The sequence below is a fragment of the Mustela nigripes genome, chromosome 17 (genome assembly GCF_022355385.1).
Source record: "Mustela nigripes isolate SB6536 chromosome 17, MUSNIG.SB6536, whole genome shotgun sequence".
Lineage (NCBI taxonomy): Eukaryota > Metazoa > Chordata > Mammalia > Carnivora > Mustelidae > Mustela > Mustela nigripes.
Window position 1 is genome coordinate 30,316,050 of NC_081573.1, and position 27,219 is coordinate 30,343,268.

Genomic DNA, 27,219 nt, shown 5'->3' on the forward strand with positions numbered 1-27,219 from the left:
GTTCACTGGAGGGATGGATGGGGGACTATTTATGCATTAATTCCTGTCTCCCATTGGTCGAGTCCCCTGGGGTGTTGACTTCCTTGTTTGTAAATAAAAGCTGAAGAAGGAGGATGTAAGGTAGGGCCCAAGAAGGGGTTCACATTATTTCCTAAAGGTTTCCATTATTTCATTTAAGTCAGTTCTCAGTCTTAGTGTTGTCTTCTGTCTCTGACTGCTTTCAAGACTTTTTTTTTCTTTTATTTTCAGCAGATTTTCTAGAATGTGGCTTAAGTGGTTTTCTTTGTGCTTACCCAGCCTGGGCATACAGAATGAGATTGTTCTTGTAATTGTGCCTTATATGTATTCTGAAAAAGTCTTAATCATCATCCTTTGGAATATTGATTCTAATGCCTTTCTTTTTCTCCTGGGTCTTCAGTTATGAAGTGTAATTGTGTAGTATAACTTTCCACACAATCCCCTGTCTTTTAATACAACCCCCCCTTTTTTGTTACTTTTCATGCCTCAGAATGGATACATTTTGTAAAAGGTTTATTTTTTGGGGGGGGAGAGAGAGCAAGGGAGAGCACACAGGAATTTAGAGGGGAGGGACAAAGGCAGAGGAAGAGAGAGATCTCAAGCTGACTTCATACTGAATGGGGAGCCCAATGGGGGACTTGATCTGACAACCTAGAGATCATGATCAGAGCTGAAATCAAGAGTCAGACAGTCAACTGAGCCACTCAGGTGCCCCAGAATGGGTATTTTTAAAAAAATTTTTTTTTTTTTTTAACAGTCTAGTAAGCCACTTTTCAATTATGTCTGATTTGCTGTTAGATCCACCTGGTGAATTCTTGATTTCATTTATTGTAATTATAGTCAACATTCATTTATAATATTTACAGTTGTTATCTTTCAATTAATGTCCAATTCTATGTCAAATTTGTCAAGACTGTCTCTAACTCTATTAACATTTTAAAAAAGATTTTATCTATTTGAGAGGGAGTGAGCACAAGTTGGGGGAGGGACAGAGTGAGAGGGAGAATCAGAGTCACCATTGAGCAAAGAGCCCCATGTGAGGCTTGATTTCAGGACTCTGGGATCAGGACCTGAGCCAAAGGCAGACACTTAACACACAGAGCCACCCAGATGCCCCTAACTCTATGAACATGTTAAACATTGTTAAGAGGTTCAAAGATGATGACTTCATTTTCTGAATTACTTGTAGGAGTTTCACTTGTCTGTTGTCTAAGTCTTCAGTCACATGGTCTTGTCTTCTCATGTACCTAGTTATTTTTTAATGTGTATCAAACATTGTGCATAAAAAATGCAGGGATAATTTGAGCCTGAAGGATTTACTGGGGGCTTTAAAATCTCATCTTTGGTGGACTCTAAATTTCTAAATTTTGTTTTTCAAATCCCAATGAGTCTGTTGAAAACTCTGTCCTGCTTTACACCCATGCTTTTAAATTGGCAGCTGCCTCTAGAAGCAAATCAGCTTTAACCTCTGGGCTTCCTTTTGTTCCCAGATCTTACTCCTGTGATTCCTTATAGACCAGGTCACTGGTGGCATTTTGAGTTTTCAAATGCTTCATATATAATGTGTGTGTGTATCAAGTCAGATTTTCTAGTTATTCTCAACAGGTATGCTGGTCCAAACTATCCAACTCATCATTACTAGGGTAGAACTCTATCCTGCCAAAAAGTTTCCTTATTTTCTTATGTAATATGGATACGGGATAGTTAGAGTAAAACTTACTTGTTTTCAATTCTCCTAGACAGGCCGGGAAGGATAATCATATAGGTGGGGAAGAGGTTTGGGTAGCTTACAGGTTTTCTCAGCTCAAGAGTATCCTCTTCTGTTGCTGCAGTGAAGTTTCTTTAACAAATGGCCTCCTTTTAATGAGAATGATACCACCGAATGATACTATCTTGTTCCACTGGGGCCCATAGTGTCAGCTGGTTCTTTCTTTCACTGCCACATCTCCCAAGGATACCTCCCCCTTTCAAAGTGTGTCATTCTCTTCCAAGTGTCTTCCCAAGGCTACTAATTCTGGTTCTATTCACTTTCCGAGCCCATTTCACTTCTCGAGTAGCCAATAACTCTGACCCACTAGACCTCAGAACTGTTCTCAGCATTTCCCTACTGAACATGGCCTTTGTCCTACTAAGGGAACTTGAGTTCATGTTATCTGTGTTCTAGTGCCACTAGAATCCTGTCACACTCTCTTATGTCTAACCCTTACCTGGGTGTGGGCTTCTGGGCTGATGTTTACTTCCCCCATTTAGTGTAAAATGAAGTTTGTAGAATTTTCTTCTCCTAGTTATATAGTAGGAGTGGATAATTTCTTGTTCTGTTAGAACCCAGAACAGTAACACATATTTTTAACTTTTAGATAGTGTTATTTTTTTAGTTATCTTTTTGTTATTTTCTAATTGTATTGCATTTTGCTTAGTGAAACAGTTTAAAGGATTTCAATTCTTTGGAAATTGAGACTTCCTTTGTGGCTGAATACATGGTTGTGTTTTTTTTTTTTAATGTTCCACGTGTGTTCTATATTTGCTTGAGTTTAGTAAATATATTAAGCACATCTTCTAGACTTAATTTTTTTTTATCACAATTACAATCTAGTAAAACTGATGTGGCCATAATATTTTGTCCATAGTTCTATCAACTTGTTGCGTCACGTACTTCAAGGCTATACTGTTAAGTGTACATATGTTCAAGTTCATTAGATCTTTGACCTGTTGTTCCTTTTACTGGTATAAATTGTCCTTCTTTGTCCTTTGTTTTCCACCTTGCATTCTATTTTGCCTGTTACCTTGCTTCAATGTCAACAGAAGATATCTATCTCATTTTATAGGTTGTCTTGGCTCTCTTGGCTCCCTCATCTTGGGCTATGTGTAGTCTGTTTTCTTCTTCAAATTATCCAATTTCTCCTACTGTTAATGATAGCACGTGTAATTCGGACAAAACACATTAATGCCAAATAAAGTTTGCTTTTAATGACACATTTCCTTAAAAAAAAACAAGTCCTTATGCTTCAGTTCCTTACCAGTGATTCCTGAGAGCTTTCTGAGTTCCAGTCTCTGTTGCTTCACTACAAAAAGCAAAGACACAAAAATTAGCTTGCTGTTCGCTCAGTTTCATAATGGCTGACTAAAAGTGCTCCTGTCATGTTAAATTAAGAAAAGTCTTCACACAAAGGCACATTTTGGGAATGTCACTGGAGCTCTCACCAATGCTGGTATCTAAAGAAGTGGTTGTAGCCCAAGATAAGAGAAAGGAAAAACATGTGCCTTGATTGACATAAAAATTAGTAGGGGGACAAACAGATGGGAGAATATAGGTATAAACAGAACAGATGACAGAAAGAGGAAGATCAAGATGGCGAATTTGACTTACAAAGAAAACCAGTGGTGTTCACTGTTCACCAGGGGTGATGCTGTTACAGGGATGAGAGAGGTCAATCTCGACAGAGAGTGAGAAGGGGCAAAAGGCAGAAGAGAAGCCTTCGGGTGTCCACCACAGAAAAGAGGCCACAATCTGAGAGAACCAGATTTTTACTTCAGAAAAACTGAAGGAGAAACATGGTTTAAAGATATAAGTCTGTTAGGTGGAAAATGAGAGGGTAAGAACAGAAGGTGTAACAATACCAGGAACATGGGCTCACTTTTCCAGGAGGTTAGACTGTCAGGTTCAGTCCAGTGGTGGCTCTTCGAAATGGAACAACAACAACAAAAAATCTATCTTGCAAGATAAAAGAGATTAGGATGAGAGATATTTCTAATTCTGTATTTTTAGTTTTTAAAACACTTGTTTCTATATCTTTGATATTTTTTAGCTTTCTGGTTGACCTAGAGGTTGTTTTTGTTCTGAACAAAGGGGACGTAAAGCTGTTTGCTTCCATTCATGGATCTAATTAGGCATGTTGTCCAATCTATAATAAATCATGGGCTTAGATTTTCTTTGTCAAGGTAGTCAGAGGCCTTCAGGCATGAGTGACTTATTGAAATGTACTCTCATAGTTGGGGATAAATTATCATCCTGATATTGTCAATCACTAGATAATGTGATATCCCTAGAGCTCTCCCTTGGTTGTTCTGTACTACACAAAGATGGCATTTTATTTTCATATTTGGTCACACGCATGATTCACATTTTGCCATCTAGTGAATAAGGAAATCATTCCAAATTCAGCAATGGTGGCAGCTTGTCTAAAAAAAGTTATTTTCCATATCCACAAAAATGTTAATCAGATTCTTGTTAGAACATGTGTAAGAAGTGGTTTTCATTGTCACAGCTCTTGATGTCAGATTACTTAAATAATTTATGTTTTGTTGTGGGAACACGGGTGCACGCAGAACCCCCCCCCCAGTCACATGACCACCTCTGAGCCCACACTTCTTCATAACACATTAAAAAGTATTTGTGTTTTGTGGTAACAAATGAACGGCAGGAACAGCAGAATTTCAATGTGGCTGTTCTTTATTTGATTAAATATATTCTCTATTTATTCTTAAAAAAACTAATTTAACTTAAATGGCAATAAACCATGATAATTTAGAAAACATGTTGAAATCGAGAGTGAAGAGAAATGTTCTCTATGTAAACCGCACTGTAAACCATAAAACTTATTTTTGTCAACTGCTTCTCGTGACAGTGGCTGGGAATTTGACATTTCTACTACAGTAGGCAAAAAACCATGTAAAATACACTCTCCCACACACCACATCACATCTCTATTTATATTTCCAAACTAAAAGCATTACAGACCCCAAAAGTGCTGAGTGTACTGTGTACATTTACACCAAGAGCTGTAAGTCCATAAAAATCTTGCCTTCAACTGGGGTATTAGTGTGCTAAGGCCACCGTGGGTGCCCCCTCTCCTGCTTGCCATGCTTAATGGTTCAGGCTTGGTGCACTGAGAGAAAACCATTGCTCTGTAATCCAAAAAGGTGGTGAGCTTTTTTCAATGAACTCGGGTCAACACAAGACAGCAAAAAAAACTCTTCTCGAACAGATTATGAAACCCACTTGAAGCATCCATACGATGGCTTTCAATACCATTTACCCCACTTCAAAAAATATGGCAGCAGCTATCCGATTACTTAAGAAGATGAGCTTTGTAAGAATTTACATAGTTGGAAGGTGCATTATTTTAAAACGAGAAAAGAAATCTTTAATAATCTCTACGGCAAACATGAATGTGACAGAAACATGGCTAGTTCTCTAATCATATCTGAGGTATACATTCCACCCAGCTGACGAGGTCTCAGAAGTTCCCTAATAAAAACTCCCCCTCTCTACTTAAAGATCATAAGAAGTCAGTGCAATCCGGTTCTTTTCCCTGCAGAAAGAGTATTTAGTTTGGGATGTAACGTTTTAAAACAATAATACAAACCTCCTGGGAGAATACCACAATAAATGTCTCAAAAACCACTCAGTTAACCCCAGGGTATAATTCGGCTGTTTTAAATTACTGCAGGGAATATTATGGTCCTTAATGACACCGTAACTGCATGAAGCCAAAGAAAGCTAGAAAGCAAGGCCAAAAAGATGAGCTCAGAGCCAGCTGAAGTGACAACAAACATGTGGCTGTTTACTAGGATTGGAGAGGTTTAGTCTGCAGATGTTTGTGGTCTCTAGAAGGTTCCAGAGGAATGAGTTATTATGAAGATTTGCAGAGTTTGATGAGAGCAAGATTCTTCTTGGAGATGGCGGGCCCCAGACAGGGAGGCCCAATGGTAGAGACAGAATTTATAGATTTCTGTGGTCAGATCGTACTCTACTGGTCCCACAATGTACATCAACAAATTAATATTGTACGGATGTCATTTCAAAGCCTCCTAAAGACGAGAGTCATTATTGAAGCCATTAGAGCACAGATGGTTCAAACTATATGCAGATATTCATACTTGCATTTTTGCATTATAGCTGCTTTTTTTTTTCTGTTGAACTGTAATGAATTGTCTCATAATCTATTCCATCTTCTTGCCATTAGCAGGCTTTGAATGTTCACAAATAGGAGCAAAGAACTCATTTTCCAGAGCTTTAATCACACAAAGAGGGAATGCCTAATTCTCTAAATGAAATGGTCTGTGATCACTGAAGCAGAGATTTAATATATCACGGCAAATTAGGTAGATTTTAATAAATTACTTATCTCCCTGAATACTTTACATATGCTTAAGAAGGAACATAGCCTGTTTGCAAACAGTGAAAACCCACAGCCTATAAAAATCCTTTGAAGAAAATGACAAATAAAAAAGTAAATTAAAAAATGAAATGCATTATATCCTAGACCTCCAGAGACAATTCCTTTGCAGCATTGATTCACAGCTCCATTAAAAATATCAATTAAATCCTTCAGTGAGATTGGGTAAAAGCTAGAAAATTAACTTTCTGAGCTGCTTTTCGAGGATCTGGTTATCCAGATACACCCCACCATTGTACAAGCTTGATGTAAATTTTAAAAACGATAAAAAAAGATATTCCTTTCAGGTCTAACTAAGCATATCAGAATTTGAGTCATACTTTTAATAATTTCTTTCTGTATCATAAGCTAAGTTTTCAAAACATGAATTTCATGTATATACATACATGTACCTGTCTATCCCCCCTCTTTATACACACACATCCCTGGATCCCATATCACCATTACAGATCCATAAAAATCATACAAATGGGAAGAAGTGTGATTTTTAGGAAAGAAAACCAAGAACTTGCAGTAATTTAATAAGTTGGTGCCAAGTTTCATTCTTTATATTTAATTGATAGAAACTGCATGCATCAAAGAAAATGCATACTGAGCTTTAATGTGCATAAAATGGATATTAGCATTTTAAAGAGGAAGATTAACACATTAATCCAAGTAATTTTCATATATTGCTTCTAATAAAATCTTCACAGTATAAAACTCTTAATGAGGCTAATCACAGGCATTCCATTTAGTGGGACGATTAGGGATAACATAAAAGTATTTCTTTTCATAGGTTTTCTAAGATTTATCCTTTTTGCTTATTAAAAATAAAAATGGGACTAGCATGTCGGTTCTTCATACGAAAGTGTTGAAAATGCAAATGGGCTTTCTCATGCTATCATGTAGGTATAAATTATTGAGGAGGTACTGCCCATGGTGGAGAACTGAAGAAAAATAAACAGATGGAAAAGGATACAAAACTTGACCACCACAAACCCAGGGCTCCCCCTCCCTGTGTCCCATGAATTCTAGATTATATACACCGGAGTAATTACAGAAACCTCCTCTCAGAGCTTTCACGTGAACGTTTACTCAGGAGCAGGACGTGCCTCTGGAACGGCTTCTTTCAGCCTCCAAGTCGTCTCTGTGTTGCTCGTAGACGGATCGGAGGGCATGGAGTGCTTTGATGGTTACCCTGAGCTTGCCGATAGGTCCACCACCTCCCCGTGCATCGAAGACTAGGGAGAAAAATGGCCAAAAAGTGTTACTATCATTCAACAGATTTTTCTTTAGATAGACTACCTGAAATGGGAATTGCAAACACGAAGACGGCTCTTTAAAAGTCCAAAGTTCACTGGCACCTCAGAAATCTGTAAATTAGGGGCACCTGGGTGGCTCAGTGGGTTAAAGCCTCTGCCTGCAGCTCAGGTCATGGTCTCAGGGTCCTGGGATGGAGCCCCACATTGGGCTCTCTGCTCTGTGGGAGCCTGCTTCCCTCCACTCACTTCCTGTCTCTCTGCCTACTTGTGATCTCTGTCAAATAAATAAATAAAATCTTAAAAAAAAAATCTGTAAATTAAAGCCTGTCCTACATGTAGGAAGATACACATTTCAGGTCTATCACGTGTGCGAATACTTACTGCCTGTGGATTTAAGACTCCTGCTTGCTCCTAAAGCTGATCTCGTGGCAAGGCTGTAGGATGACGAGTCCCACACAGGCTTAGAATTTCTCAGTTAGAAGAAATAAAGTCTAGAAGGGATAAGATACGACAACTCCCCAATTTTTTTTTTTAAGGAAATCTTGAAACATAACTGGGTATACAATGACTTGGGTGGAGACCTGAGCAGGCAGGGAGGTCATTGGGCACCAGGGGTTCCCCAGCTTGATCCCGAGTTTCCTTACACCTCTTCTTCACTGCTCTGTCTGGCACCGAACACAGCATTAAAATCCTGACCTGACCCCCGAGTGTTTAATTTTTTTGACTCTCCTTCAAAACACGGCCACGGGAGCTGTCTGGGAAAGATTAGTGTGGCCACACGTGGATTCTCAGAATGGGAAGATGGGCTGCTAACCAGAACGAACAGGAGAAAAGCTGAAGAACATAAAGCCTAGATCACTTTCATTGCTTTTCTCAGGCTTTCTTGGTTCTGGTTGTCTTTCGGAGGGTTTAGATTAATATTTTAATCCTCTCATCTTTTTCTGTGCCCAAGTTGTGACAAACTGTCATGTAGCTAGATATGGGTAGTTTAGAAAGATTTCCCAGGATAGGTTTCCAGTTTGGTTAATCATCTGGCTTGATGCTGACCTGTGAGTAGGTGGCACATATACAGGACAGAGAGCTTGACACGGGAACCGCAGCTGAACTGTGGGGGAACAGCGTCTGGCACTTAAGAGGTGCTCACATGCTCACATAAGTGTTCACTGGATGCATGAACAGCTGAGGAAATCAGCCGTGTATAGTCTACGGGAGATGCTCTGCTCACTTGGCAAATGTGACTAGGACTCAGCCTCATTTGTCCATTTACTGTGTACAGCCCTGGCTATCCTCATTAAGACTGTTTTTTTTTTTTTTTTTAAAGATTTTATTTATTTACTTAACAGACAGAGATCACAAGTAGGCAGAGAGGCAGGCAGAGAGAGAGGAGGAAGCAGGCTCCCCACTAGCAGAGAGCCTGATGTGGGGCTCGATCCCAGGACCCTGGGATCATGACCTGAGCCGAAGGCAGAGGATTTAACCCACTGAGCCACCCAGGTGCTCCCTCATTATGACTGTTAAACGGCTGATTCATAAAGCACAATTCCTTGAGCATGTTCCAAGTATGTTTGATGAGAATCTGGAGGGTAGAAACTAAGCCGTGATGGGACTCATGCCTTTGAGGCAACAACCCAGGAGAGTACATTTTGTCGGGAATCCTTTTCTCCTCTCTGCATCCTGCTAGGAAGTAAGTGACCATTACGACTCGGAGTCATTTGCAGTGGCTGTATCACTGGATTGTAGCACTGAATTAAAGAGAAGCCTTACAAAAGACACCATAATGATGACTCGGAATAACATGCCTTGGCTGAAATAAGGCTTGACAGCATGAAGCTTCCATAAACAGCATTAAAAAAAAAAAAATCCAATGGCCACATTTTTGTCACACACTCATCCCCAATACTAACAAAATGAACAATTCCTTGTGAAGTGCAATTAATTATTTTAAAATTTCTGTTGATTGAAAGGAAGGCAGAGGGAGAGGGCAAGGGAGGGAGGGAGTGAAAAGCTTCCGGCTTTAAAAAAAAAAGAAAAGCTGGAGTTACAAAGGAGTCAACCAATGTGGGACTCAACGTCCCTGTAGCCAGCAAAAAAGAAGGTTTTAATAAAGAATTTGGATTTCAGCATTTGTTGTACAAATTGAGCAATACTTTCACTCATACCATCGATATTTTGCTCGATGATGTCTCTCCCTTCCTGAAACATGTCAGCGAGGTCAATGTTAGCAATGCCAATGTCCTCGCACTCCAGATCCTGTTCATCCTCTGGAGGGTCACTGACCACGGTGAAGCGGACACTGAGAAGGGAAGAAAAAAAAAAACAGAAAATCCCCACAAAGTGAGGAAAAAATCATCATGAAACACAACTCCCAAATGGGGTTTTATCACTAAGTATGAAATCTCGAAGTTTCCAATTATTCCAATAAAAAGCAAATTACATGAGGTTAGATAAGTTATTGCATGAACTACTAGAATTATTATAGCACGCCGAGCCTTCAAATGAACATAAATCCACTTTTCTGAGTGCAGATTAACATTTAACTCTAGAATCTGAGAAAATTACTAGGCAAAGAGAAGAACCAGATGTTCTAATACACACTATCTGATTGTATTGTGACACATTGACTTTTAAGGCTAAAAGGATCAAGTGAATAAAGACTGTGGAGATCAGGGCACCATTTTCAAAAGAAATGCAACATTTTCTACTTCAGAGTGTAGAAATGTACAACTTCAGAGTGGCTACCAAGCAATTTATTAACTCTCTGCATTCTCTGGAATGCAGGGACCATGCTCCCCAGTAACATTCTGAGTCACATTAGATAAATACTGTCGCTCTGCCCAACAGCTACATGGAATGTTTGTACTACTTCAGCAATCTTTTAACTTACAATCCTAGCATCCAAATTTTATTTTACTTTTAGACATAATTGTAGGGTTCCAATGGAACTGATCTGAATTAGTGGCTTGTGCTGAGGCCAAACACACTTGGATTGACCAAATGACAGGAATTTACAGTTAAGTACTCTTTTGATATGTCTTGGCAAGGGAGCTTAAACCATGGATACTTGTAAACTACCATTTTAACCATTTTCAAAATGTAGCTATCCCAAATCAGAAACCAAACAAGAAACTTGTTTCTTAGATCACATTTTGAGATGAAAATCTAAGTCTCGGAGAAATCATACCTTGAGAAATACGTGCAAATAAAATCCTTTCCAAATACTTACAGGTAAACATGAAGGTATTTTTAACTAATTTGCTGAAAGTAAGCATTTGACATTTCATTCCTTTACTGAGACCCTGTTTTCAGCCAGCAATAAACTTTGATTAGAAAATAGAAATCCCAGGATGCCTGGGTGGCTCAGCTGGTTAATTAAGTGTCTGCTTTTGGCTCAGGTCATGATCCCAGGGTTCTGGGACCAAGCCCCGCATCGGGCTCCCTGCGTAGCGGAGAGCCTGCTTCTCTTTCTGTCTGCCACTCCCCCTGCTTGTGCTCTCTCTCTCTGATGAAAAAATGAAATAAAATCTTAAAAAAAAAAAAACCAACCAGAAAATAGAAATCCCTTCCCCTGAAACCACAGGCAACACTTACTCACACAATAATCGTGAAGAATACAGATCCTGATTTGTAAGTGGATGACTATATTACATGATGCATTAAACAAAGGGATTAAGATGGAATGGTTAAAGGGAATCCATTGTGAGTTCAAATTTAGCTATCCCACTACTAGCTGTATAATGTTAGACACATTACTAAGCTTCTCTGTTCTTTTTTTTTTTTTTTAAGATTTTATTTATTTATTTGAGAGAGAACGTGAGAATGGGAAAGAGAGAGCATGAGAGGGGAGAGGCCAGAGGAAGAAGCAGGCTCCCTGCCGAGCAGGGAGCCCAATGTGGGACTCGATTTCAGGACTCTGGGATCATGACCTGAGCCGAAGGCAGTTGCTTAACTGACTGAGCCACCCAGGCTCAGCCCCTAAACCTCTCTGTTCTTATCTGTAGAACACGAAGGGCTCTTTTGGGGATCAAATGAGATGATACATATAAACAGTGCCTGGGACATGGAAACATCGAGGAAATGTTTGCTCTTTTATTACTATGATTTTTAATCTAGGTAGAGCTGCTTAAGCGTCTACATTTCTAACAGAAAAGAAAAAGAAGACATGGGGAAGACTTGTTTCAACTGAAAACTGTGATTGCCAAATTATACAATGACTGTATCAGTCAGTTAAACAAGAAGAATGGCGATGAAAGTAATTGTCCTAAAATGAATATGCTTGGAAGAGTAGGAATTACAAGTGATATCTGATGCACATTTTACATCCACAAGACTTACAGAAAAGATAGAGGCTAGGCAGATTGTACTAATATTGTTAAGTGTTCTCCTCCTATAACGTGTCACATTTAAGGATCACATCTCTATCACTTTACAAACGCATTCCATTACCTCCACTGAATATATGAGAATTCTGAGACAAAAAGCGGGGGGTGGGGGAGCCCTTCTAAATGCCAAGGAAAGGGTTAGAAACCAATATTCGGTACTCCTAGCTTCAAATTCTATGGAGAGCAAAATGAGATGTCAAATATGAAATTAAGAAATTATGAAGTTAAGCAAAAAAGGGAAGAATGTATGCTCAAATAATCTGAAAGCTACAATTTGGCTTCGGCTCAACAGCACATAAGATGTTGTGTTTCACCTGTACGCCTGCCAAACAAAGAGGCGGATATCTTGCTTGTTCTGTGTCCTGAAGAGGCTTCCAGGCTACTTGGAGGATCGGGGCAGACAGCCGGTGTAGATATCATACACCCGCAGGGAGGTGGGACTGGAAGGACCTCAGGAGATGCTCTTGCCTCCCCTTCTCCCTCCTGCAGAACTCTCTCCTTGCTGACCTCCCTTGCCGGGTCCTAGACAGAGACCTCTGTGTCTTCCTGCAGGCCCTTGGTTCCCTCTGCCAGCGAAGATCTTCTTTGTGCAGTTCATGGTCGGACTGGGTCCTCTCGTCCCCTCACAATCCAGCTTACTGTCCTCTCCTTAGACTCGCTGTCACTGTTACTTTCTATGTGAGCAACTTGTTTAATCTTTCTCTTAGCACTTACTGTAAAATGTAATTGGTTTATTTGTTTACTTGTTGCTGTCTGTCATCCTCAGCGGGCTGGAAACGCCTGGAAGTGCAGGGACACCGCCTTGTCAAGCATTTCGCTCCCGATGCTTACGTAGGGGATCATAAAGATCCTCTGCACGAATGCTTCTTGTTGAAGCCTGGCTCATTTGAAGTAGGTCTGCTGGAGGAGGCAGGCCCTGGGCTGGGCATCAAGATCCAGACCTCAAATGTCACCTGCTGCTATTTAGGAAGTCAGAAAGCACGAAAACTCCCTATATTGTTTAACATTTTTGATTCTCTGAAATAATTTCTTTTCATATAAGACAGGATAGAAAACAACCCTAAGGGTTACCTCTGAGTTTTACCTACTGGAATGCTGATGGTTATGGTGGATCTGCTCAACAGGACAGGTTAAAGAAAGGAAACCAAAAAAGAACCTTAAGTCAGTGTCAACATGATGACTTCAAATAATTTTTAAGTCCTGCTTCAAGGAGTTATGTCCCTTTGAAGGTGACACTTGTATACTCACAAACATAGGCAGGGCCAGGCGCAAAGGTACTGTAGGTAATTCGTTATACGTTGTACATAAATGTATGCACGTCAGGAAAGCTGGCCAACTTCTCTAACTGTGCCTTGTAAGCTGTCTCCAGTATTCAAGAGGGCTGCTGCCTGAGAACATGAGTTCTTATAAACTAGCAGGTACTTTAAACCATGTGAAGTAGCAGGACCTGTAAGTTTTTGCAAAAGGTGAGAACACCCATGGGAGTAACGACTGTCTTTTGGCTGTGGGAACATGTAAATAAACACCCCCTTTCTCCTGAAGAAAATGATACTGTCAGGGAGAAAAGCAGGCGTGCCCATTCTGTCCTGTGATGGCCCCCTTCCTGCCACAGTGGGCAGTGGCAGGCACTGCAGCGCTCTGGGCATGTACTCAGCCCCCATCCCTTGTCATCACTCTGTGCCTCTGCTGCCTCTTTTGCTTTTTCTCAAAATGACATGAACATTTGTGTCTCTGGGGGTCATTTAGAGATTTTTAGAGAAACAAGGATGGGTTAGTGGAAGTCATTACATTTACTGTGGACTTTTAAAGAAATTTTAAAACAATTTTGCTACAAGGAAGTAGGTCTACTGAGGAAAGGCAGGTCTATGTTTAAAGCAGAATCTGTCTTTTAAAAATACCCACTTCTGAGGAAACAAAATTGCTCTTCCCTGATGAGGAGTGCTACTTACAATATGTTCTAACCTTCCAGAAACAAAGTGAACACACAGGTAGACAATCAGACTGAGAAGACTGGGAAGTCCAGCCCAGCGCTTGCCCATGGAAACAGAGCTCAGTCCTGGACAGTAAGGACCCAGCCTGTTGGCCGCAGAGAGGCAGATGACATGGTCAGTGCAGTGTAAGCACTGGTGACCTGGGACAGCCCTGGAACTCTGATGGCAATGAGGAGGCCTGGAAAGAAGCTCAAACGATACAAAGTAAATAAGTAAAACCTGAATGATTACCTACCATGCTGGGCAAGACAGAACTTCAGCCTCATTAACAAGGTTTTTAGCATACTTTCTTCAGAACTGAGGTCCAAAGAATTGATATATGTACTTTAAGGAGTTAATGAAAAAACTACTCTCAGATCCCAAGAGCTAAGAATTCCAGTCTCCTTTCTTGAAAGGGAAGATCAAATGCTAGTTTGCAAGCTCTTTTGAAAAACAGAATGTCCAAAAAAAAAAAAGAAAAGAAAAAAGAAAAACAGAATGTCTTGGGGCACCTGGCTGGCTCGGTCAGTGGAGCATGTGCCTCTTGGTGTCGGGGTTGTGAGTCTGAGCCCCATGCTGGGTAGAGAGGCTACTCAAAAATAAAAACTTAAAAAAAAAAAAAAAAGAGAAAAATAGAATGTCTTTAACTTTCCCTTCATGCTCACTAAGAAAGGGGAGAACTTGAGCCTCTTTCTACGATGAACAGGGGCGAGCTCTATTTCGGAGGCACCAGGAGTCATCTGTGGGCCACAAAGGCAAGGAGAAGACGACGACCGAGAGCTAAAGGGCCCGCCCTGGCCATGGGAGGAGAGCCAGCAAACGGGCTGATGGGCAGCGCCTTACAAAACTCCTCAAAACTGTACACTTGGGAGCTCGCACAAAAGCAAGAAGTTACTAAGACCAGGGATTTTCCTTCTTACAGGGGTATTATTACTCTACCGAACTAGAATCCAAAATCTTCTGTTCAGATATGGGAAAAAAAAAAAGCCATTAAAAATAACATGAAATGATGGATAATTAAACAATGATAGTAAAGTAAAATGAGTCTGGAAGGCTGATGAGCTAGTACATGTAATAATATTGACATTGCTGCTACTACTTACATCGATGACCAGGATGTCATCTTGTGCCATACTCTTGTGCCATGTCCTATTCTAGCCATCCCACCTCTATCATCTCCCTGAAGCCTCTTGACCACCCTATCTGGTATCATCTCCATTTTCCGGATGAAGAACATGAGGCGGAGGGTGCTTGTCCCAAGTCAGCTTATAAGTGATGAAACAAGAATCTGTGCTCAAGCCACGTGGCTCCAGAGGGCACCCTCCTTGCAACTGTGTCACGCTCTTTACAGTTAAACTTGAACTTGAACTCTAATGGGATACTAGATACACACCGTACGGTGTTTTGGTGTGCAAAGCACTGTCAGATCTTTACAGTTGTTCCGCACAGTATGCAGGGCTACTCTGTTTCTAGGAAGAAAGAAACCAAGAGGAAACACACTCATCCCAGGACACAGGGTGAATCAGAGAAGTCAGGGGTTCTGATTCCGCTTCTTGAGCTTTCTTTCACACCACGCTATGGAGACCTACTTCACAGGAACCATCCAATAACGTAGAGTGCTCAAATGTACCTTCTGTATGGCAGCTCTTGTTTCAGTAGTATTGCTTTTAAGATGTCTCTCTTTGCTTGGTTGTTCTCTTTATCCACGTAGATCACTGTACAAAAAAAAAAAAAAAAAAAAATCCCCATAAAGAAGTCACTCAGGAATATGCTACATTAGTACCATTCTGTATATGTATGAATACCTGTTTTTAGAGACACAAGCCATGCCACCTCACTTGTATGCCTGGGAAAAGAAAAGCAGCTCTGGAAGCCAGAATCAAATCTGAGCAGTCATGTGATCTAAAGTCATGTCACGGGCGGGTTTATGTGCACGCTGTCAGAAAGGATACGAGCAACATCTAAGAGTGCCACATTGCTGTCACTGCCTGTTAATGACACTGGCAGTCAAGACGGTAAAAGCCAGCAGTCTTTATTGCTTTGTATTTGAGGGATTTACTGCATTTTCTCTCACCCAGGATACGCGTGATAATGATAATGTATGGCAGAGAGCTTGTCCTTCCTGACAGCTTCGGTAATTTAATCCTTCTTTCCTGCCACAACATGCAATAAAAGAAGCATCTGGTGTCTTGGGTTGAGGAAATCCATAGGCTGACGTGTGCTGGTGTTGGGGTGGGGTGGGGAGGGAAAGGAAGGGAAGAGAGAGAGGGTTTTCAGGGCAAGAAGTTCGTCTTTGTTTTTTAATGGTGTGTGTTGGGGGTGGGAGGGCGCTGGGGTGGCTCAGTTGGTTAATCATCCGACCTTTGGTTTGGGCTCAGGTTATGATCTCAGCGTCATGGGATGGAGCCCTGCCTCAGGCTCTGCACTCAGTGGGGAGTCTGCTTGGGGATTCTCTCTCTCTCCCTCTGCCCCAACCCTGCTCACACTTGCATGCATTCTCTCTCTAAATAAATAAATCTTCAAAAAAAAAAAAAAAAAAAAAAAAAAAGGTACATGTTGGCATGAAGGAATGTGGCCAGACTTTACTAGGCCGAAATAAGAGATGAGATAGCTGATCTAAAGTCCCGCCAGGAAGAAGGCGATGAACATTCAAAACTGTAAATAAGTGCCTGCCCTTTGGGAAAATGGCATCTCAGGGAGCAAACACCAATTTTCAACCTGATTATTTTTTCTCAGCTCGGCAGCCATTCAGCATGCCTTAGCTTCTGAAGACATTTCTTTTTCAGATGCCATTTTGGAGGTAAAGTGTCCCCTGTGACCAGACCTCAATTTAGAGACTATCCCTGATCAAAAATACACGAAGGGTGAAAGATACCGTGACAATTCCAAAGCCAGACTCCACTGGGAATGAACATATTTCATCCTGAGAATGTTTCCCTGGACAATTTTAGTCCAATCTCAAATGATGATACAGTTCACTTAATCATTTGGCTCAGCTGACATGCTGGGCACGGAGTTAGGCACGCAGGGTGGGAGACATATTGGTGTCTGTCTAGGCGTGGGCTTAAGAGAAGTGAGAACCAAGGTCACACAGCAGCTCTTAGCTTGTTGCTGTTCCCACGATGCAGTAACAGTAAATGTGACTAATTATACAGGTTACTGAGATTTATAGGAGTCAGAAAAGACAAAGGGTTCAGAGTATTTTGTAAGTATAGTGCTTTGCTTATCAGTGCTAAAAAGGTTTTCTAAGAGATGAGTTCCACTAATGCTGGGAGACTGGACTCATTCTGGCCACCAGTACACCAAGCCAAATGGAAATTTTTTTTTGGTTTTGTTGTTAATCACCAATTTGAAGTGCAGTTGAGCATATCTTTTTGACTTCAGAGTTTTAAAGCTTAATGGTCATCATGGTCTACATTATTCTTTTTTGTGTGTGTGATAATTTTTTGGATAATTTCCCCCCTAGTTTTACTGCGATAAAATTGACTTAAAACATTGTATTAATTTTAGGTGTATAACATAATGATGTGATATGTATATGATATGTAATATGTGCATATTACAAAATGATTACCAAAATAAGTTTAGTTAATATCCATTATCTCCCTGAGTCACACATTTTTTTCTTCTTCTGGTAAGAACTTTTTAAAGATCCACTCTTAGCAACTCTCAAATACACAGTAGAGTCTCTTGTTAACTATAATGTTCCACATTATTTGAAGACATGAGTTATCTCAGTGATTAAAAACAAAAAAGACTGAATTCAAAGTCCAGCATGCAGATAGTTTTCCAAATAAATTAGGCCAGTTCTGACAAATCTCAATAGCTTGAAAAAATTTTTTTTCATTTTTAAAAAATTTGGTCATATTAATTTAATTTTTTAAATGTGGCCATAAAATTTATAATTTTAACCACTTTTAAGCATACGTTCAGTGACATTACATTCATACTGTTGTACAACCATGACTACCATCCGGCTCCAGAGCTTTTCCTTCGCCCCAAACTAAACTCTTTTTCAGGATCCCCCAGGCCCTGGTAACCTCTATTCCACTGTTGGTCTCTATGAACTGGACTCTTCTAGGTACCTCTTATTAAGCAGAACCATACGATATCTGTCCCTTTGTGACTGGCTTATTTCACTTAGCATAATGTTTTTCCAGGCTCATCCTTGGCATGTGTCTGAATTTCACTCCTTTTTAAGACTGGATAATGTTCCGCTTGGATATACAGATTGTGTTTATCCATTCATCTGCTGATGGACATTTGGGTTGTTTAGGTTGTGAACACCTTTTGGCTATTGTAAATGATGTAAATAATGCTGCTATGAACATGGGTATTCAAGCATCTGTCAGAATGCTTGCTTTCAACTCGTTTGGGTAAGTATACAGAAGTAGAACTGCTGTACCATATGGCAATTCTTCGTTTAAAATTAAAAAAAAAAAAAAACATCTTTTTCACTGAAACTGGTAAAAACAAAATGGTCTAGTTGGGCCATCTTCTGCTTCTGCTTCTTGCAGCTGGCCAGCACACCGTATTTCCTGTTCTCTTAACAATGATACAAACAGTGACAGCCATCGTTTAGTGAGCGATATTTATGTGCTAAGTACTACACTAAGTACACTAAGTAGTACTAAGTACTACACTCAATACTTTTCTTATGGCAATCACATGTGTTAAGAACCATACTGTCCCACATTTGACAGATGATTAACTAGACCCAAAGAAGGTAAATAATTTGCCCAAACTCACCTATTGAGAAAAGGGCCGAACCAGACTCTGAATCCATCAAAACCTACCTCCAGAGCCTACCTTCCTAACCTCCTTGCTAGAACTTCTCCTTCTTCTATATGAAGCCAAAACTTTTCCTGATGTTTAAGCTGCAACCATATCGTCAGCACAGGTGGGAGAGAGAGAGCTCTACACCCTTATCAAGGGAAGCCACCTGATCCTCCTTTCACTCTTTCACAAAGGGATCTTGCTTGGGTGCAGCTGGTCCAGGTGCCTTCAACAACTCTCTTGGGCTGAACACTTTTTAAAAATTCCTTTCTGAAAAAACTCAAGCTCCTTACCCATCAGCTTACTTCTCCAAACATATACCAAATGTGAAGTCCAGCTCTCCTGCCTGCATAAGAAATGCCTAGAATACAGGCATCTTAATGTGCGCCTGCATCCCTGGGAGGGCTGGTTAGAATGCACATTAACGAGCTCACCCTGAGTTTCCAATTCAGCAGGTCTGGGTTAGGGCCTGAGAATGTGCATTTTTCACTTCACAGCAGCTCCTGCTCCTCCTGATCAGGATGTCACACACTGAGAACCACTGTGTAGCTCAACATCCCTTTGCATAATTTTTGAGTAGGATCAGCAACCAGTGAACACTTTTGTGCTGAACATGTGAGAATCGGGACACTGGGGCTACCTCTAGATCACAGTCCTAAGGACATCCATTTGATGTTCTGGAACTAGACAGTTAGAAACAAAACCTACAGTTTCAAAACTTCAAATAGATCTTTTAAAAGACAATTCTGGTGATTTGAAAAGTATCAAAACTCTCTAAAAATTAAGCTACTCATCTTTTATTCTCATTAAAAAGGACAATTGTTTAGGACTTGTTGGATTTAGACAAAACTTACTGAAAACAGATAACTCAAAAAAGGTACAAAGTAGTAGTCCAAAAACACAAGATGATGCTGAATTGTGTACCATTAAAAACCCATCACTTCTGCAGTTTGGAAAAATCCTTACATTCTTTGTCAGTGTCATTCGGCAGAAGAAATGGAGACGGCTTAATTACAAAGGGTTGATGAACTTCAATCTCAGAAAACTTTTTGTGTTGGAGTGTCATCATTCCCCTAATCCTTATCTTTGCCAAATTTCTCTTCCTATTAGTGACAAAAGGTAAATTCTGCATTGTTTTCATCTTCCAAATTGAACTTTGTTCCAAAACATAGACTGTTCAGTGCTCAGAGACTAAGGACCCAGAACTGTATAAATCTCATAAAAACTTTGGACGATTTCATTAATCTTTTCCTTCCCACTGTCAATTCCCTAGAAGGCTTTATTCAGCCCAGACAACATTCTTCAAACCTACCATTAATCTTATTTTTTCCAAACTATTTTCTTGCTTTCTCAGCATTCTCTAAGCAAAATTTTCAGGCCCGATAAAACACAAATGTTTTGTTCATGCTACAAATGTCTTGCAAGTGAATTCAACCTCCCCCACCCCCACCATTTCCAGCCTTAAGAAGATATATTTTTTGTGTAAGTGAAACTGGTATTAACATCTCTTAATAAAGACTGAATCAGGCTATAAATAATTGTGGGAATCACTAGACTAAACCTCTCTTTTTATGTACCTAATTTAGGCCTCAGGATACAAATCCCTTTTGAAAGGATTCAAGCCATAATGCGGGGTAAAAATCATTGTGAGGTTCCGTCAACCTCTCAACTGGTGCGGTGTTCAAACAGAAGACAGCGTGTACGAATTGTCCTTTAGATTTTCCATCTGAATTAAAAAGTCAGTTTGGAAATAAAATTACTTTCATTAACATTTAATAAGATTTGGAAGATGTAAGTCTACATTATATTGACCTTTTACATCAAGTCACAAGTGAATGGCAAATTATTACAATAATTAGATGAGATAGTTACTTATTAACGAAAGATTCAAGGAGATTCTCCTGCACTGAAGGTGATGTAAATCCAATAATTTAAAAATAAACATTTTTACTATGTTATAATTAAGTGAAAAATAAAATAAAGCCTCCTACAAGATTAATCTTACTTCTCAAATTTGCTGAGGACCTAAGACTACATTTTTCAGATATAATAGATAAAAACAGCATTATTTTGCTTGGAAGCATAATATATATTTCTCTCCCTTCCCACCAGGAGGGCATTTAAATATACTTACAATTCTTTTCAATTAGCCTTTAAAATTCTCATAGTCAAATCTCAGTAGGTAGGAAGAGAAGCTGAGAAAAGGTATAGTAAACATTTCTACAGAATTCACTTCTAATAAATTATTAGTTTTCTTGTTGCATTCAGATGACTATTCATTAGAAACATAAGTAGCTCTTAAAATGCCAATTAGATAGGAAGGTATCTTGCAGTAAGAGGAAAAAATATACCTGAGTCAATGCCAACCAACTAATTAAAAAGCCCCCCCAAAGCCTGAGAATGAACGTTAAAAATGCAGGACACTTGAGGACGTGTTAACAGGTTGTAACCCCAGAATGATTTGCATCGCTTCTTATGCAAATAAAAACAATCTGTTGTGTAGCGGGCCAAATTTCTCAATGTAGGATTTCTAAAAAGCTCTTTTGTTGTCAGTCTAACCAAGCATTCTACTGCTGACCTTTAAAAAGAATAATACAAAAGCCAGAAAATGTTGTCTCTTTGCTTGGGTATCTTCATTTCAATTAGTTGTCTAATCAGTTCTTCCATTACTTATAGTATTTTGACATGGTTTACTTTTCTGAAACTTTGCAGGTAAAAGATCTCTAGGAAGCTTGAAAAAATATTTTTGGAAATGTTTCTGTTATATCAGGTCAGTGGAAGGAGGAATCAGATTCTTGTCCTGACCACACTATTTATTTCCCCTGTGATTTCTCAACCTATCTGTCATTATAGAATTATAGAATTTGAGCTGGAGGGGATCTAAGAGAGCCCCTTATTCAATAGGTAAGAAAACAGGATACCATGAAATTTAAACATCTTGCCCAAGTTCATATAACTAATAAGAACTGTGGATACAGGGAAGACTAGAACAGATTTCTAGATACTCATAATTATTGTCTCAAGCTATGACCACACTTCAAAAAATAGCAGGTGTGTGCACATGTGCACACACACACACATGCACACGCATAAATAACCATGAGCATTTGTAATCTTAAGCATGATCAATCAGTAGCATGATATATATACAGTCAATAGCACGATTACATATATTGATTAAAATACAATTATAAAACTAGTGAGAAAAAAATATTAGTGTTCAACTAGCATAAAATGGCCTGTTTTGCTAAAGATAATGCAATACTCCATCTTTATGGTTTGTTTTAATATATGGCCTTAGAATTTAGTAAGCCCTAAGGCTCTTAACATAGGGTCATGTCAGCTTGATATGATGACTTTTACTCCTCTTTGATCATACACTGATATATACTATTATTTAAAACATCTTAAAGTTGGCTGATCGAAGAATTTAAAGGGTACCAGTTGGGTCTGACTTAGATGTCACCTAGCTGATAGATAAAGCCCTCAAAGAGAAAACCTACCTGGAGCTATCAGTGCATGTGTGGGCTAAATCATGAAAAGGTATTCTAAGAATGTATATCACTCAACTAAAATACTGAACATATAGACACTAGGAGAGAGATATGTGTATACTGTAAAAACATCCATGAGATGACATTGACCAGAAAGGTAGAAAATATTAGGTCACTGAATGGTTTGAATCATATGATTAAAAAGCTAGTAGTACTTTTTTCCCCTGTGAAATATTACACTTTTTGATTCAGTTCAGTTGTAGACCCAGGTGACATTTTTCTATTGATACTATAAAATAGCAGGAATGTCTACAGACACTGTTTTTCTACTGTTTTTGTTTTCTCTTTAGTATTACTTCAAAGTTAATTTGAAGAGTTAATTTCAATTCAAATTTGAAATTTAATCCTTATGCTACAGGTCTGACTTTATTTTATTTATTAATCCATTCTGATGAGACTTTCATGACTTTATGTGAACATTAGAGAATTACACTTTCTCCTTGTTCCTGCAGCTACCTTCACCGATAAGACAAAAACGAAAGTCTGAATTATAAAGGAACCATACATACCATTGCTATAATTATAGTAGACCCACTGCCCACTCTTGGGTTTTGGAAGTGACACAGGTGTCTCTTCAGCAGGAAGACTGTAGAATCTGCATTCCACGAACAGCCGTTGGATAGTGTCATCTGCAGTTACTCGAGAATCATTAAGGCTTAGAGCTATGATCTCAATCTGAATTTTTTCTGATGGCTGTTTAAAGAGCAAAAACAGGAAAACCAACAAAGAAACATAAAACAAATGAGCACAACCCCCTTTACTCTTTTTCACTATCAATTTTAAATAAAACATGAAGGCCAATGGGTTTCTTTTTTGGCACGCATTGTACACTACTGTATAGTTATACATGATAGATTATTCACGACAGAGAGAGAGAGAATGAGATTCTAATGCCCCAGGGTTTGAAGTTAACAGTGTCATGGCAATAGTCTCCTGATTTACATTTGAGGCTATAAATACCCCACTAGTAGTCTATCAGGGGGGAAGATTATGAGATCTTCATCTCCGATTGCTCTCAGAATGACAAGTATCAGTTGGCCTTATTTCAAACTATGTAATGAAGTACATGTTTATCACTGCTTTTATTTAATCTACAGTACCTGAGAAGTTTCGGTTATGCAGAGATCAAAGCCTGTTGAATACTTCATAGCTATTATGCTAATAAATGTCGCTATATGAATCCATATTAAGGAGAGCAGAAACTATAGTTCATCCTCTTATATATTCTGCCACAACATATTTCATTCAGTAAGAAATGTTTTCAAACAAAAGAAACAAAATTGTTATCTAATTTACTACGTATTTCCTTCTAATTACAGAATTAACAGCTAAAAATTTATTCGTTTTACTGTGTAATTTTCACTTCAATCCTTAATAGATTTTCGGTGTCACAGACATCACTAAATGAGCCATACATGTTCCCTTCAGTAACGATTTAAAACAAACTATAGACTATGACTTAAAAATTAGATCACACCAAGATAACCCCTCACTTAAATGTTTGTTGCTTACAATTTTAAATTTGTGCTTCATTCCCTTTTACTAAATCCCTCTTTACTAAATTCAGAAGCACGCTACTGTAGATTACATAACTTCAAATAATAATTAGAAAATCCTGAAACTGAGACCTGTCTATATGACCAACTTTTAGGAACTCACTGTCAAACATAAATCAGTGTGCAAATTCATCACAGTGATTACTTAGATGTTTCAAAGCATATAATGTAATTAATCAAACTGAAAAGCATAACTATCCTATTGTAACAATATCCCCATAAAGAACAATTTCTATTACTGTCAAACCCCCTCAATATTTGATGAAGTAATTTTACCCCATTCTTTCAAAAGACATTTTCTTTTATTATGTATTCTAAGACACTTTAACTAAAAACCCAAATCTGAATATTTCAATAAGGTTATTTTATTATTCAGTAGATTCATGGAAATTTTACTAGGATGACAGAGAAAATTCCACACCATTCTGTCTCCACTAATACAGGTACAAGGCTGCAGCTGGCAATATTACTAGGATTAGCATAGTATGATGAAATATTTAAAGGAAAATTTTTTCTAAAACCTAATAAATCAAATGACTGCCAAATGTCATTAAAGTGATGGTCTTTGACTTGAATATGCTTTTCATATTCAAATTTGAAAAGAAAGAGATGAAAGCCTGGAAAGGTTACTCGGTTTCAACTAATAACCTCAAGCCCTCTCCGTTCACGTGCATAAAAAATGAAGTTGGCTCCATTGTCTAACCTCACTTCAGAAAAGCCCTTTTCTGCTTGCCGAAGACTAACGTGGTAAAGAAAATATTTTAAGTGATATTATTTTTTCCTTAAAATGTATGGTTGTTGTCAAAATACCACACATGAACACCCATTTTACATTTCGGCTTCAAATGCAGCACGATGCATAATTAAGCCTTTTACATGACTTGTAATTTGAAAAAACTCAGAATTGTTATAACAATAACTTCTTATAAAACATTCTTTTCATTTCTGCCCAAAAGAATTAAAGGAAATTAGCCATAAAAAGGCAAAAGAGGCATATACATGTTTATTTCTACATTGTGAAAAGAAGAATTTAAAGTTGTTTATCGTGGAACTCAATGAAGGGGCGAATGAACTTTTAAACAGCAGAGGAATTGAATTGATTTGACTGGTTATTTTATTCATAATATATTAAGTATAGCATTCCTATATGAAAACTTGCATTTTTCTAAGATTGTATTTAGGTTGTTAAATAAGACTATATATAAAAATCTAATTCTAAATGAAAGTAGATTACAGCCGAAGAAACAAACCAAAACTTCAATACCAAACAAACCAAAAGAAAACCTACTGTATTATACAAATAAATAAAAGAGCTTTAAAATTCCTCACATGACATCACCTCCTTTCTTCTGGTCCAGTCTTTTGTTACTGTTTTCCCCCCCACCCCTATCCTACCCCAACCTCATTACCTCTATCCTATGTCCTTCTACATTCTCTAATATTCCAAACAGAAGTTACCATTTCTTTGTTCTTTTTACACTGCATAAACCAACTTAAAATACATCAAAAAAGGGAGAAGTTCCAAATTATCCTAATTGTATGTATTTAGGGAAGCATGCTCTGAATAAAGAATTTTCCAAACCTGATATATTTTGGCTAACGGGCAAGCCAATTTATTTTTCAACATCGGAACAATTCTGGTGTGTTCTCGCCTCTGTGCATCGGAAGTTCAACTAGATTATATATTAAAATTTTGAAGATTAGGAAGCACTTCCAACCGTATAACTGACAACTCCAACTTAGTGACAGAAATGAACTCAAATTCTCTCCTTTCCCCCAAACTCCATTCATCCTCTGCAGCTTCCTATCCACCTGGTCACAGACAACCAGGAGACTGTGGGGCCACTTCTGCCATCCCCAGTTTTCATACCTACCACATCCTACAGATGACCCATTCCTGTTCATTTTACTTCTTAAATACCTCAACGATTCGTCAAATTATTGAAAGCTTATGATATTTCAACACTGTATCAGCTACTGGGGAGATGAAGACAAAACCGCATGTGGTTTCTTTCTGCAAAGTGGATCTAATTTCAGGGCTGGAAAAGAGGTGAGGCACTCTTGCCCTAATCCCTTGTCTGCGGCGGCAACTACTCTTCTTGTGGCTAAATTCTCCCTCTAAAAACAAATCAGGTATCACCTTTCTGCTTGAAAACGGATGAACCTTCACTCCAGCCATTTTCCTGGACCAGGGGTGTGCTGTTTATAGAGCTCAGGTTTCCTGTCGAAAATCTTCTCTATCCGACAAAATTCTGCTTATTTTAGGCCCTGGGCCACACATGCTGCCCTTTTATTTATTTATTTATTTATTTATTTAAGATTTTATTTATTTATTTGACAGAGAGAGATTACAAGTAGGCAGAGAGGCAGGCAGAGAGAGAGAGAGGGAGGGGGAAGCAGGCTCCCCGCTGAGCAGAGAGCCCGAGGCGGGACTCCATCCCAGGACCCTGAGATCATGACCTGAGCAGAAGGCAGCAGTTTAACCCACTGAGCCACCCAGGTGCCCCATGCTGTCCTTTTATGATGGCATCACAAATCTTCCAGAGCAAGCTGGTTCCCCCACTGGACCCTCACGGCACCCTCAGTCACATTATACTGCCTGGATTTTTTTACCCAACTGCCTCTCTCTGGAGACTGTGAGCTCCTGGAGGCCAGAGCTGTATTTTTATTACTCTTCTGCTGTTCCACATTTTATCTGGCACATAGTAGCCCTCAATAGTCAGTAAAAGATACAGAGTCAAGGGAGATTGAACATCTTTTATATATTCAGATTATCTTTTGTATGTTGCCAGAAATAGGTGAAGCGGCAATTATTAGTGTTTTCTCTTTGAACAAATATTTACTGTGTCTTCCCGGTTTTGGTAAGCTGGTGATGAATAACTATTGAAAAATATTCAGAAATCTTGCTGTTCTAGATTTAAGTTAAATAAGAGTATTTCAAAGACAGGTCAGTATTGTAGAACTGAGATGGCAGGTTACTATTATTTCAGCTTTTTTGTATGTTTGAAATTTTTCATAATAAAGCAATGAAAATAGTTCCTTTAGGAGCCTGGGAAGGGATAAGGATACTTGGATGACTGAAGCAAAGCCTCTGCAGATAGATGCATAGTAATGTCTCTTCAGAATCACTAGAACATGACGGAGGCTCTTGGGCAGGACATTAATAGCCTTCACAATAGGAAGTTTGCCATACAGTCTAGGCTTTAGGCTTTTCCTGTTTCCTTTTTTTTTTTTTTTTTTTTTTTGTAGAGAGAGCTCGCATGCAGGGTGTGGGGCCCCCGTGGGGGGAAAGAAAATCTCTTCACACTCCACACTGAGCGTGGAGGCCACCTCAGGCCTCCATTCCATGACCCTGAGATCATGACCTGAGCTGAAATGAAGAATCCGACACTTAATGGACTGAGCCACCCAGGCATCCCTCCTGTTTTCTGTATGTATGAGTGTTTGTTACTAAGTATGATGTTACTTTTTTTGTCTCCTTCACCAACTGCCCTATTAACTTCCCTAGTTAGAAAAGATGTTGATGTCGGCATATAAAAAGAG

The 27,219-nt window shown here is 39.0% G+C and overlaps 1 protein-coding gene across 2 annotated transcripts in view; it reads right to left on the minus strand.

The window, feature by feature from the left end:
• Positions 1-6,109: 6,109 nt before the first annotated feature.
• The window catches only part of RPGRIP1L (RPGRIP1 like), a 95,198-nt gene continuing 74,088 nt past the window's right edge, over positions 6,110-27,219 (minus strand). For both annotated transcript variants that reach the window (XM_059382689.1, XM_059382690.1), the window contains 4 exons: positions 22,630-22,813; positions 15,421-15,505; positions 9,601-9,734; positions 6,110-7,420 (listed from right to left, as the gene is read on the minus strand). In XM_059382689.1, the coding sequence (XP_059238672.1) occupies positions 7,275-7,420; positions 9,601-9,734; positions 15,421-15,505; positions 22,630-22,813 (549 nt within the window). In that variant the 3' untranslated portion in view covers positions 6,110-7,274. The remainder of the gene's footprint in view (positions 7,421-9,600; positions 9,735-15,420; positions 15,506-22,629; positions 22,814-27,219) is intronic.